Here is a 13,578-nt window from a genome sequence, read left to right as displayed (position 1 = left end):
CCATCTTGAGGGTAGTGCTGTGTACAAAGTCGGAGATTAAACTCCTCGGATAACTTTTCTCCACTGACAAGGGATTCCTGTCCTTCTCCTAGCTAGATGTAATCACAGGGTTCCAGGTCTTCTTTTACCATCTCCAAATGCATCATTCCTTTGTCACGAAGTTTGGCTTTTCTAAACTGGAGGAGCTTCTTGGAGGCCCAGACCTTCCTAAATATTTTACACAGACTTATACCCTTTTGCAGACGGTAAGGTCTAGACTCTGATATTATATTCTGGGTGATGCAGGTATATTCCATACTAAACAGAGGAAGAATGGAGAGAAGTGGCGTTATTCTATTTTGACACTGTGGTGAGTACCAGGCATTTTCTGATTCAACTTCATTTTCTCCACTGAATCCACTACACACCTGCCAGACCCCAGAGGCTAGATGCCCTCAAGTCTAACTCATATGTTTTAGGTGTCAGGCTACACCAGGCACATACTTCCACTGTGTGTAGTCATGCCAAGGTACTTCCCTTTGGAAAGCAGGTTGTGGAGTTTTGCCATATCCACTCTTTCTTGCTGAAAATGATCATCCCCCATGTATTCCTCTTGGGTATTAAAGAGCTGACTGTGCACTGAATTTAGCGCACTGTCAGGCCTGTAATCATTTATCCCATTGGTGGTGCACAGAGGGATCCCCTTTTTGGAGGCCAACAACTGCAAATATGTCTGTAGGTATGTACCGGTAAATGGCCTTACATGTGTCCCTATGCTTATTACCCAGTTTACTTTTGTTACTATGTATGTTTAACTAGGCTACACATGTATTATTATTCAGGGATCTTACTACTATTATCTTATTATATTTTTCGGGTACTTCCTACACTTACTATTGAGAACCTAAGGGGATTCTCTGTAACCTCTTAGTGGGAGGGTTTGCGGTATTTGTCCGCTACTTTGTGGTGGATCTCCCTCTGTTTTCCTATGTCTTATATGCTTTTTACTTTTTGGTATTTAATAAATATTTCTTTATATTATTTTTAAATTTTGGTCTCTTGGTTCTCTTTGTTGATGTCTGTACTGGTTTTTGGAGACTAGTGTGCTTTATTTTGGGTTACATTATTTGGATTTATATGAAGTATGGCTTAGTCTGGTATTTGTAAAGACCGAAAATGTACCGTAAATCAAGGGGTTTTTTTTTTGAATTGACGGATCAGTTATTAAGTGACTTGGTTCTTTCAAGGCTAATAAACCATAGAGAATATATCTTAACTCAAAATATGGAGGTCCACAGGGTTCTGTGATGGCACCAGTTTACAGTCTGCAGTTTACAATAGGCAAATTAATGCAGAGCCATGGCCTGGCCTATCACTGCTATGGAGAGGATACCAAACTATACGTATCCTTCAAGCCCAGAGTTAAATGACAAATCTCCAGCCATAAATTCATGCCTAGCTGAACTACAAGAACGGATGAAATCCAGCTGGGTAAAGCTGAACCTGGAGAAAAATGAAAGTTCTCATGGTTGGTGATCAAAGCTTAATGGAAACTAGTACTGTACGTCCACCAATTACCCCTCAGAAATACAACCCTTCAATGCTCAGGCTATGTACGAAACTTGGTTGTAGTTACTGATTGGTTACTTTCTTTCAGGAACCAGGAATCCTCCAATTATCAATTCTTCATACATCCACCTAAATAACAATGCAAAAATCCAACACCTTATTCCAACAGAAGATCTCTCCAAACTGGTCCAAGCCTTCATAGCCTTGCATCTAGACTACTCTAAAGCCTTACATGTAGGTCTCCTAGATAAAGAAATGCATCGCCTTCAACTAACCCAAAAAGCAGCAAGGTTAACAACTAAACAAACCCCACCATAAGCTTCAACCGCTGCTCACCACACTGGCTGCCTGTAAAATGGGGAATAACTCGAACTTCGCTTGGCCTTCAAATCCATTAAATAGCTATTTCCCTGACTAATTAAAAGAACCCCCATAATAATTGCCACCCTCTCAGATTAGCGGGGAGAGAAAAAAAAAAAAAACACTTTCCATACCCATGATACACCTTAAACAATCTGGAGTCAGAGCCTTCTGCCATGCAGCCCCCACTCTCTGGAATGCATTACCCAAACAGATCAGAGATCTCATCCTTGGAGAATTTTAAATGCAGTTACGCGATTGAGGGCAAATAATACCTTCCGCATTAGTAAAATGCTGAATATACGGTTTAGTTAATCACCAGACCAAATATTTGTTATATTTCCTGAACGAGGAGCTGGTACGCAGATGCCAAGCAAGACAATTATCTATTATAAGATAAGAGTCCCTGTGTCCCTCAGTACATAATTACAGTGCGGGTCAGTAGTAGCAGTAGCAGAGAGACAGACAGAGACTACTGTCCCCACTGCCACTCACAAACTAAAACACACCAGTGTGAAGCCAGCCTTAAACAAGTATTTGCCAATTCACATGGTTGGTTCAAGATCTGACGTGTGGGGGCAGGGCGTATTAGACTGTTAGCCCTTTGGCTGCTGGAGTGCAGCATACCATTTGAGAACTTTTTTTTTTTTTGTTATGGAGCAGTGGCAGAGTTTAACTGAGGTCAGTGATCTGTGTTAGGGTGCGATATATGCTCATTTTAAGCTTAAGTGGAAAAAGAGTTCAAAGTGAATGCAAATATATTAATGACACAATCATATAATGACATATAATAACCCTATAATGACACAAAAATCATGTGATGGGACATGAAGTGCGTAGGTCACAAATGATCATATCTATTCAGAATTAGATTTATCCACTAAAGTCATGCATGAGGTAAACATTTCACTAACCTGTCCCTTCTAGAACTGTCTCTGTCACTGCGAAAGCTGCGATCAGAATCTCTGCTGGAAGGAGATGGAGAAGGAGACTCCCACTGGGAGCGTTGGGAACTTCCATATCCACCGTCATCTTCCTCCCATCCTGAGCGAGATGGGGTAGAGGAATCTAGAAAGAAAAATAAAAAAGTCTAAGTCACCTATAATAAGGGCTCTTATAAATGACTGTGTTGCAGCTCTACCCAACCTCCGAGCTGTTTGGAGATGTAATACAGCAAACAGAGACATGTTTGACCCAACTGCATCTCAACATCCTCAAGGAGAGGTAACTCCATCATATTCTCTGCTATGAAGCGTTAATTACTGATCCCAAGTAAAATATTACTATACCATATATAAATATGGGCATGGGTTTCTGTACGGCAGTCTCCTTGGGAACCCCTCCAAACGGAAACCTAATCTGCATTAAAAAAGCGGTTACCTTAGGAAACCCATATAAGTACAATGGGGTCCATGTGGTTTCTGCTCAGTTTCCTCAAGAAAAGCGCGGAAAGAAAAGTGCTGCTTGAAGGACTTTTCATGTGGAGAAGGGAATAGAATCCCCGAGAGCAGATGTGAACCGGGCCCGAGCCAACTACTGAATCACACAGAAATGTAGAAGATAGGAGACAGATTCATTTATCTTGAACTACCTCTAGGCTTGTGTCGTGGACTGTCAGGTTCACTGCGCTGTGAGCTGCGCTCTGATCCTCGCTCTGATCCGCGCTCTGATCCACCATCTCGCTCTGATCTGTCTCGTTCAGATCTGCTGCTCCTACGGCTTCGATCATCTAAAAAGTAAAGTAAATACATAACACTTACTTACAAATAAGAAGACGACAAGCTTGAAGTGCACATGCAACATACTCGATCAAGAATTTTAAAGACAACATATTGTTACAGCTTACGATTTTGCTATCGGGATACAGAATTTTATAGTCCTCCATGTTAAAATTCTAAATTCTGTGACACAAACACCTGGCGTCAACTAGACTTTTTTTTTCACTATGTTTGGTTCACACCAAGAGCTATGCAAAATAAAAAAATAAATAAGTTGATCGGCCCGTGGTTTTTCCACTTCCAGTTCATTTCAGGAAGACAGGACAGCGTTTTATCAGATCAAAATCTGAAATGTGGAGAAGGCTGAAATTTTGCAAAGAAATCCACTGCTACCTCCTACAGAAATAAATGGAAAGTAGATTTTGATGCAGAAAATGCCAATCAGACATTGCTAACACAGAGTGAAGAGAGCCTTATTGTTATTTAAAGAAACAGACCTGTAAAGCTCTCTTCACACTGTGTTAGCAATGTCTTGCTGTGGTTTCATTGGAAAGATTCACTGACAAAACCTCACATATTTTTAGGGAAATTTTTCTATTTTTTAAAGGTATTTTAGTGCTATTAATGGGTTAATAGGTGCACCAAAATACCTTTAGCAGTGATTTCTGAGGTTCTCTGGGAGGTCCTGGTATCTTCTGCATTTGTTTACATTGGTAGCTTCCTGCTGTCTTAGCCTACAACTACCATGATGCATTGCACTTCACTCAGATCCCCCCTCACACCCCCTCCCAGTATCCCTAGCTAGCCCATGGACTACTAGCCCTACCTACCTGACTAACTCAGTCCCCCACCCCATCAAACTTACCTGTCTTCTGTGTCATGAAGATCGGCTTCTTCTGTCCAGTCAGCTCCTCCCTCTGTGGACTTCTTGTGCATGCGTGGGAGGTTCTTCACTTCTGGCGGCGATTGCGAAATAGAGCTGGGCTCAGTCCAGCTCTACTGCGCAGGCCGAAAAGAAGGGAGGTTTTGTTCCCAGAAGAATGAAGACAGGCAAGGATGATTGGGTATGGGAAGAGAATGAGGGGAGGTATAATATTGGTGATGTTCCATTTCTGGAAACGGAAGGTCACTGGAATATTAGAAAGTGTGCCTGGGGCTGTCACATGACCGCGATCTGGGTAATTATACTTTTTTTTTGTTTTTTATCCCAGACAACCCGTTTAAACCATTGGTTTTCCCAGAGCATACAGGTAACATACACTGAAGACCCCAATTTTAAATCCTGAACATTTTATGCAAATATGTCATTAGTTTGTCCGACTTTAGTGTTGGAAACAAATCTGTACTTGCTGCGTCCTGAGACGGTACTGCAATACAATGAAGGAACGAAGGAATCCTCAGCCCGCTGTGGTCAGTTGCAAGCTGGTGCTGGTAGAGGATGTGCACTGCAGGAAGACGGCCATGCTACAAGTCCTGGTGAAAGACTGTTACCCAGAGACATAGGTACCCACAGTGTTTGAAAACTACACAGCTAGCTTGGAGACGCAGGAGAACCGCGTGGAGTACAGCTTATGGGACACATCAGGTTTCCTAGATTACGATAATGTCCGTCCCCTCTGCTACAGTGATTCTCATGTCATACTACTCTGCTTTAATGTCAGCCAACTAGAAAGCCTTGTTTGACCAATTAGATAGGACCTTTTGTGTCCTCAGGCACATGCGATTTTATATACCGCTAGAAAGCCGACAGTGCGATGAATTCAGCCGAGCTGTGAGGAACATCCATAGTGCTGTCCATAGCACTGTACCGTCAGAGGAGGCGTTCCTTATCGCCCAGCAATGACGCCGAGTGAAGAACGTGCCGCTTCCCCCTCTCCTCCTAACAGTACTTGACAATACACTAGTACTGAGGGGGCATTCCTCACCGCTCGGCAGTAAGGAACGGCCTCTCTGACAGTACAGTATTATGGACAGTACTGCCAGGAGGGACGTTCCTCACAGCCCGGCTGAATTCAGTGCACCGACGGCTTTATAGCGGTATATAAAAATCGCATGCGCCCAAGGACATGAAAGGTCCTCTTTAACTAGACATAGAACATACACACCAGAGGAATATAAGACAATTCTCAACAAACAATGTCTCCTGTACCTGCATCTAAAACACAGCAGGAAACTGAAGGCCTTATTAAACAAGGTGATTTAGCATCCAATTTTGGGAACGAACGCTCATGCAAGCACTCGTCCCTGTCAACTGGACTGTCTAATAGTGCCGAAAATGACTTGATGAACCAGTGTTTGCTCATTTGTTGAGTGATCAACTAAGTTCTTCAAACACACTCCATTATCTGTTGGCAGCACATCATCATGTCTAATGCAGGCTCTGCTTCCACCAGACAATGAAAACTTTAGCGATCATATTCTCTGCATCAGCCTGTATAATCAGGCTGACGCAGATCTACTGCTGATCGGCACGTTTTGTATCCAGTGCTTAGTGATCAGTGCTCGTAGAGAAATACCTTTACGTCTAATGCCGCCCTTAGGTAGTCTGTGCTGCTGTGGTCCCTGGAAAAACATTTATGCAGCTGAATACTTTGGATAGATTATACAAGGATTTGGATGGTTCAGTTACCCCTGTCACGGCTACTGCGTTCCTTCCGTCGTCTGTCATCCTTTGATGATGCATATACGCCATGTTCCCGCCTCTCCCGTTCTCTCTGGCGGTTTCGTGCCAAAAACTCCTCATTTACTCCACCAGTATAAGAAGGTGTCTCCACACGAGCTGTCCTGTAATGTCTGAAAACAGGATATATTATAAATTATAATATTTATAAATATAAAGCAGAGATGGTCTGTTTCCAGAAATGGAGAAACAGATTGTCACAGAATAATCGGAAAATGTCCCTGGGGTGGTCACATGACCGCTCCAGGGTAATGGGTAAATACACATTTTTGATTAAGAATGTTATTTAGAAAGGAGGAGGGTATTTAGATTAGTGTAGGGATTTCCAGTTATCCCGGACAACCCATTTAATAAAATAGTTAGAAGGGTTGTCAGGAGAAAACTTTTTTTTTTTTTTTTTATATAGGCCAGGGAAGGAGAAAAAAATATATATATCAACGGGAATAAGGGAGTATGATTCCCCACCACCACCACCTCCTCCCCCGGTCTAATGAAAAAATAAGATTTATTCCTGGACAACCTCTTTAATTAAATACACTGCGTTCAACCCAAACCAAGCAACACTAACTCAGAGCTAGAATAGAACCTGAGATTTGTACTTACCGGTCTCCATGACTGCCACGGCTAATTCTGTCTCCAGACCCTTCAGAGGGCTTGTCTCGATCCTCCCAGTCTCTAGAACCAAGTTTAGTCTTTTTATCGCCTTCCTGACGCTCCTTTTCTTCTCTCTCTTTTCTTTTCTGTGCAGCCAACAGGTCCAAGCCCAGTAATGAGGAGCGAGGAGCAGGTGCTTTAAACACATGCTGCTCAGCACTTGAACTCTTCTTCTTTACCAGTAACCCTCCTTCTTGGACAGAAGGGTCACTGCCCTCCAGTCTGTGAAGAGATGCATCATCCTCCATGTTTCTTTTGGCACGGAATAGCCACTATGCAGAAATCTGAATTTGGTGGTCTCTGAAAGAGTAAGTAATAATTGGTTCATGTTCACTCACATTTAATAAAAGAGCAGATTCAGGTGTAATCATTGCTACTGGTAACACACAATCTATCATACTTCACATTTTCCAGGGGATAAAACATCCATCAAAAATCTAGCCGATTTACACTGAATAGAAAAAGACAATATTTTGATACCCACATTGAGGTAACAGTGTACGGAACGCACTAAATCCCTTATATTTAGTGTAAGGTATATACAGTATATAGCTCTCCATAATCATTAGGTTTTGGGCAGGTGTTTTGTGAGTGAGCATTCATATCAACAATCCCACCATCAAAATCAACTAAACTAGCCAATTAAAAGGCAAATTAGGTGAAAAAAGAAATAAAATTAAATTCCAGTGAACCTATGCAAGCTGGCTACTGATCCACAAAGAGTTATATTAGCGTAAACATGTACGTCCACTTGTCAAAACACTATCAGGCTTCCTAAAAATCTGGTGTGCTATTGCCTCCCTTTAGTTAGAGTATAGACTTATTGGGTTATATTCAGTTATATTTTTTCAATACTTATTTGATAGCATCTTTTTCTATTGATTTGTAGAATGCTCCTCTTTTTATTCATATATACTCACCTATACCACACTCCAGCGAGGTGAGCATCGTTTTCATGCGCTGGTCTTGCAGGATGCTGTTGCGCAACTGCAGTCACGTGACCAGCTCATCATGTGGTGATGCTGGAAGGGTGTGCGCAATAGTGTTCCCGGGACGCCATCATGTAGCGATGCACTACATCACTTGGCAGGTGTGCAAGTATATGGGTTCCTCCTTTATCTCTATTCTTTATTCCTTTGGTTGGTATACACATACCTTTGTGTGTTGGGGCTCCAGTCTCTTTGATTATGGCTAAAGGTATATCCATTTCTTGTTATTGCCTTTAGTCCCACTTGGTTTAGTTATGATATGTGTGAGGTAGCCACAGTGTTATCTTGGTGCGTGCAATATATGTCTGTCTAATATAGCAATCATTTATTTGCATTGTATGAGCGGCTATCTATGTTTTGAGGTTTACACCTTTACAATGCATGATTGATAATAGATCTCTGTATTACATTAGTGTCTGTATTATAGTAGTGTTTCACATACATAGTAATTGCCTTTGATTATTGTTGGAACCTCATTTTCCTAATTAGTTACCAGTGAAAGAGTATTAATATATTTCATAATTCTTAGCATTTAATAAAAGGGGTTGTCCCATCTCAAGGATCCTATCTATACTGGTAGCTTATGTAAATTGAAGACTTTTCCTAAATATATTGCTTTAGAAATGCTGCTTTGTTTGTCTGCCATGTGAACTTATTCCTCCCATTGTTTACACACTGTTACCATAACCACAGACCTGTGAGATAGGACAACTGACATCATTCACTGCTCTGCAGGACACACTAATTGCAGTTTGCTGATAAAGCAGAGTCTGTTATCCTTATATGTAAACACACAGATAATACAGAGTCCAGTCTGTACAAGCATGTGCATATTATCTGATCTGCATAAGTACTCTGATACTTCTCAGGCCCATTCAGCAAGAGGGAGGTAAGGGGGAGAAATACAGGAAGTGAGAAGAAGAGACTGCAGGTAAACTGCAGAAACAGTGAGATGGGAAAACCCCTTTAAATTATACAGTAATTGATATTGTATAGTTAATTATATGTATAGATTGTTGCATATCTAATTTCATCACAGTAATTCTATCACTAGCTTTTTAATGCTTCTCACATTCATGATCATAGCTGTCAGGAATCTATGCAAGAATCTGAGTCAGAACAGGAGTCAGTCCAGAGGAGCCAGAGATTTGGCCTCCCAGACAAAAAAAACAGATGGGTCAGTAGGAACAGTTCTCAATATAAAGTTTTTAAAGAGGTTTCTGAAAAGAGAAAGGCTCCACCTGGACAGTATGACATATCTGAGACTACTACACAGGTTTCCAAACAAATATAGAGAAGTCAGTACTTCAACACACAACTTCATTGATTTCTCTAGATACAAAAACGTTCAAGAAGCAAATCCTGGACAAGTGAAAAATCATGCAGAGTTTACTAGGAAAGTGGAAAGTTGTGTTACAGCCTGAATTCAAAATGGCTCCGACAGGTGGTCTTGAGATGCTGTTTTGGCTGGGCAATCTCCTAAGGAGAGAGATCCTTTGGGACAATCTTTTCAGTATTCCTTAAAAAGGTAAAAACAGAGCTGGAAGATGTTTTAAGGCTAGAAAGCCCTCCTCCGAACTCGATTCACACTCCCCCACACCAGATTTAACAATAACCTTGAAGTGTCTATAACAGACATTAACGGACACTAACTGATGTTAATATGTCAGGTTTTTTTTTTTGGGGGGGGGGGGTTTAACTGATCCATTTAATGGATCTTTAAAAAAAAAAAAAATAGACAGTAGCATTATTAGTGTCAGTGTCCATTTTTTTTATACTGTCCGTTTTTGGGGGGATTTTGCGCAGAAAAAAAGAAAACACACACAAAACAACGGACATTAACTGATAGCCATCAGTTACTGTCCGTTATAAGCCCGTTCCCCATAGACTTCAATGTTAACAAAAATAACTGACACTTGTCCGTTATTTCTAATGGACACATAAGTCCTGCATATAGGATTTTTTGTCCACTGGAAAAAACGGACTTCTGATGGTTTGTGTGTAAATGGACACAATATAAAAGCCCATTGAAAATTAATGGAAATTTTAACGGATTTCTGACGTTTCAGCTAGTGTTCGTTGCTAAAATTTTAGGATACATAATTTGTTTCTGTCATCTACGAAAATGGGGAGATTTTAATCTTTAACTTTGTTTTTATTTATTTTATTTTTTTTTATCCCCAGCCAAGTTTTTACAGCCCCCAGGGGGAATTAACCTGCAATCATTAGATTGCTTGTCCCACAGATTGCAACACAACTGTAATGCAGCCTATGGGAAATTTAATAGTTAGCTATTGAAGCCAGCCACACACAAACCTCAATAGCCATTTTCCCTAGCACAAGAATTCATAAGGCTCCCGCCTGTAACTGTAACAGGATGGCTCCCATGATATTGCCATGTGGAAGGCAGTTTGGGCTTGTAATGAAGATGCGTAGAGAGGATTCGGGCCATGGACACATGTGGAGAGGGAATCGGGGCCATAAAAAGATAAAATGCCTGCAGCTTCTGTGGGAGCACCACATTTAAAGAACAGACTTCCGCCATAATAGTACGGCAAATGTTGGAAAGGCATTGAAAAATGCTAAATGCTGACACATTTCCACTCCACACAGTCTTAGTCATATCATATCCATAATATGACAAGAACGAATTCAGTCAAGACACGTCCACATTTTGCATGGTGATGTTTTTATTCTGAACATAACTAAAACTGCTTCAGATTTTTTAAGAGATGTGCTGGCGTGCTGGATTTTATACTCCATGTGATTTAGGGTGCTGGCACTGACTATGAAGTCAAGGCCAACAAAGGCAGACAAGGGGAGCTGAAGGACAGAGCACAGCAACAAAACGCAAAGTGGTTCTACTGCATCAGAAAGGTCTCTCCTAGGCAATGGTTTCAAAGCAGACTGGGGTTTCAAGATTTAAGTTTAAGCACTTCTGAAAAATCAATAAGAAACAGGCAACACTGAGGACTGTAGACATAGGGATTGGACGAGGAAATAAGCATGATGGGTCCTCAATCTGATGCATTATTTCCCTTCAAACTCAGCAGATATCCAGCAGCGTCAGCATTACAGAACTGGCAGAAACCAGTGTGACCAATCTACTGTTCGGAGAAGTCTGGCCAGAAGTGGTCTTCGTGATGTGGAAACAAGGCCAAGTGACTCAACTAGGCATGAAAACATAGGAACTGGGACGCAGAAAAATGGCAGCAGGTACTCTAGATAGATCATTCAAAATCAGAATTTCTTTGTTGCAACAGAAAGCAGTGTGTTTGCCAAAGGGCTGGAGAGCGGTACAACATTGAGAGTCTACAAGCAAGAATGAGGCATGGTGGAGGGGCCTTGGAAGTTTTGGACTTTGGTCAGGATTAACAGTATCCTCAATGTTGCTTCAAATTTTTCTGCAGCAGGAAAACAATCCCATACATGCAGTGTTAGAAAGAACAAGGAGTCTTGGAAGTGGTGATATATCCCTCACAGATCCCTGATTTCTATACCATGAGTCCATCACTTCATGTTCAGACAGAAGGATTTGAGAAAGACTACATCCACAGATGCAAGAAGACAAGGTAACTGCAATGTATGGATAGCTCTTAAAAGGGGCTGACTCCTTGATGTGTCACTAGCATGTATTCCAAGTACCACTGTGGTCTACAGACTGGCAGAGTTCACTCTGGTTGGACATTGGTACCCTAGTAACATCACCAAAGGAAATGCTAAAACAATCCAACCATAATAGTGATCTATAGTGTACAATAACCTACGATCAGTTACCTGAACTATTCAAGAGGTACAGCAACAGCTGAGCAGTGAAAGAGCAAGAAACAAGAAAAAGGCAACAAGCCAAAGGTCGTTGTGTGACACCGTGGATACAATGTAAGAATATCCCCACCCCTATAGGATCTTTGCAATCAGGGCTGTTCTGGGTGGAGTCTGAATAAAAAAAAAAAAAAGTTACCGACTCGGCTTCAGAAAGGATTAAGCAGTTACTTATACTGAATCATTTTTGGTACTGTATAGTTATATAGATATTTACTTTCTGAAGAATTCAATCACTGGCTTTTTTTTTATTAATTAGAGGAGCTTTACACCTCATGACTGACTATGACTGTCAGACATGTATGAAGGAATCAGGAGCCAGTCCTGTTTATCATGTATTACACAGGCAACAATAACACTAAACTGTATTTCATATCACATAACATTTGTCACCATGTAGCCACCTCAGGACTTACCACATACTAGGGAAGAGCAAGATAGAGGTTTGTGACTAAGGGTAGCAGCACACGACCGTGTTTCACCTGTGAAACTCGGTCCGTGTGTTAGCCAGATTTACCGGCTTGAACTTCATGCTGGGAGCGAGACTCCTAGCAGTAAAGTTATCTATGATGGTATGAGTTCCCAGCTCCCAGCGACATACTATCCCATACCAATTAAGTGCTTACAGTACTTTTCTCTCCACATCATTTGTGCAGATACTGCGCAGAAACCACACGGACCCCATTTTAGTCTATGAGGTCCATATAGTTTCTTAGCTAACCGCTTTTTAACGCGCATAGGTTTCTGTTTGGGGGTCCCCAAGCAGACTCCCGAAACGGCTTACTGAACGCAGATCTGACCCGGGCCTTAGAAATTAATTAAGAGAGACATTTGACATTTTCAACTGTGTTTTAGCAAACCCTCACCAGCGTAAGTCTATGGGTCTGTGAAAATCGCAGACTACACACAGATGTCATCTATGCGCTTTATACTTTATTGAATCTATGAAAAAGATAACATTTCATTTCAAAGAAAAATAATATATATAAAATATATTATAATATATCCATATATCACATCTACCATGGATGAAACATTTTGATGCAGTTTTTGAGCCACAGCAAGAAGTGCACCAGAAGGGGATATGCAAGTTCTTTCTATACATTTCCCACTCCTTAATCCTTTTCTAGCTTTAGCTCATTAAAATGAGTAGAAAACTGTAACAAACACTGTGGCTTCTTCCCATGTGTGAAATTATCCTAGGGGTAAGTCAACACAGCAAAAAATCAAGAGGAATTTGAGGTCCCTGACCATGGCTCACTTCACCCCCTCCCTGGTCTCCTCAATTACCTTTGATTTATGGGCTGGCAGAGAGGGCAGAGCAACCCCAGGTCTAGCATGAAGAAACTGGCAGAGGAAACCAGGCAAGTTTAACTTCCCGGACGTGTCAAAAGAATGTATTATAATGCACAATGACACAATGTAACTGCAGCAAACACCAACACATGGAGCAAGGGATATCACTGTAAGGCACCACCTTGCTGATGTAAGTTTGGAAGATGACCCGTCACCTCTCCTGACATGTCTGTTTTAGTATACAATTGTATTTCCAATGAGATTACAGTTTTACAGCAACTTTTCATATAACGCTAGGCTCACACCGGCATTTGGGCCTCCGCTCCTTGCCAAGCCGACCTGAACAACAGACACCTCACCCACTTAAAAAATGGTTGTCTGTGGAAACCATAGACTATAACCTGAAAAATATGGAGATAAATTTTTAAGCAAGTTTGGGGACAGAAACTCGGAATGAAATACAGGTGCAGGTGTGAGCCTAGCCTGACTCTGTATTGGAAGGTTCCTCCTA

The 13,578-nt window shown here is 41.3% G+C and overlaps 1 protein-coding gene across 3 annotated transcripts in view; it reads right to left on the bottom strand.

The window, feature by feature from the left end:
• The window catches only part of DHX38 (DEAH-box helicase 38), a 42,909-nt gene that overhangs the window by 28,507 nt on the left and 824 nt on the right, over nucleotides 1–13,578 (bottom strand). For all 3 annotated transcript variants that reach the window (XM_075282006.1, XM_075282007.1, XM_075282008.1), the window contains exons 2-5: nucleotides 6,910–7,260; nucleotides 6,256–6,419; nucleotides 3,500–3,637; nucleotides 2,823–2,976 (exon numbers count right to left, since the gene is read on the bottom strand). In XM_075282006.1, the coding sequence (XP_075138107.1) occupies nucleotides 2,823–2,976; nucleotides 3,500–3,637; nucleotides 6,256–6,419; nucleotides 6,910–7,208 (755 nt within the window). In that variant the 5' untranslated portion in view covers nucleotides 7,209–7,260. The remainder of the gene's footprint in view (nucleotides 1–2,822; nucleotides 2,977–3,499; nucleotides 3,638–6,255; nucleotides 6,420–6,909; nucleotides 7,261–13,578) is intronic.

Source organism: Leptodactylus fuscus, chromosome 7, assembly GCF_031893055.1.
Source record: "Leptodactylus fuscus isolate aLepFus1 chromosome 7, aLepFus1.hap2, whole genome shotgun sequence".
Classification (NCBI taxonomy): domain Eukaryota; kingdom Metazoa; phylum Chordata; class Amphibia; order Anura; family Leptodactylidae; genus Leptodactylus; species Leptodactylus fuscus.
The sequence above is the reverse complement of the archived record's forward strand: the minus strand, read 5'-3'. Positions and strand labels throughout refer to the sequence as shown.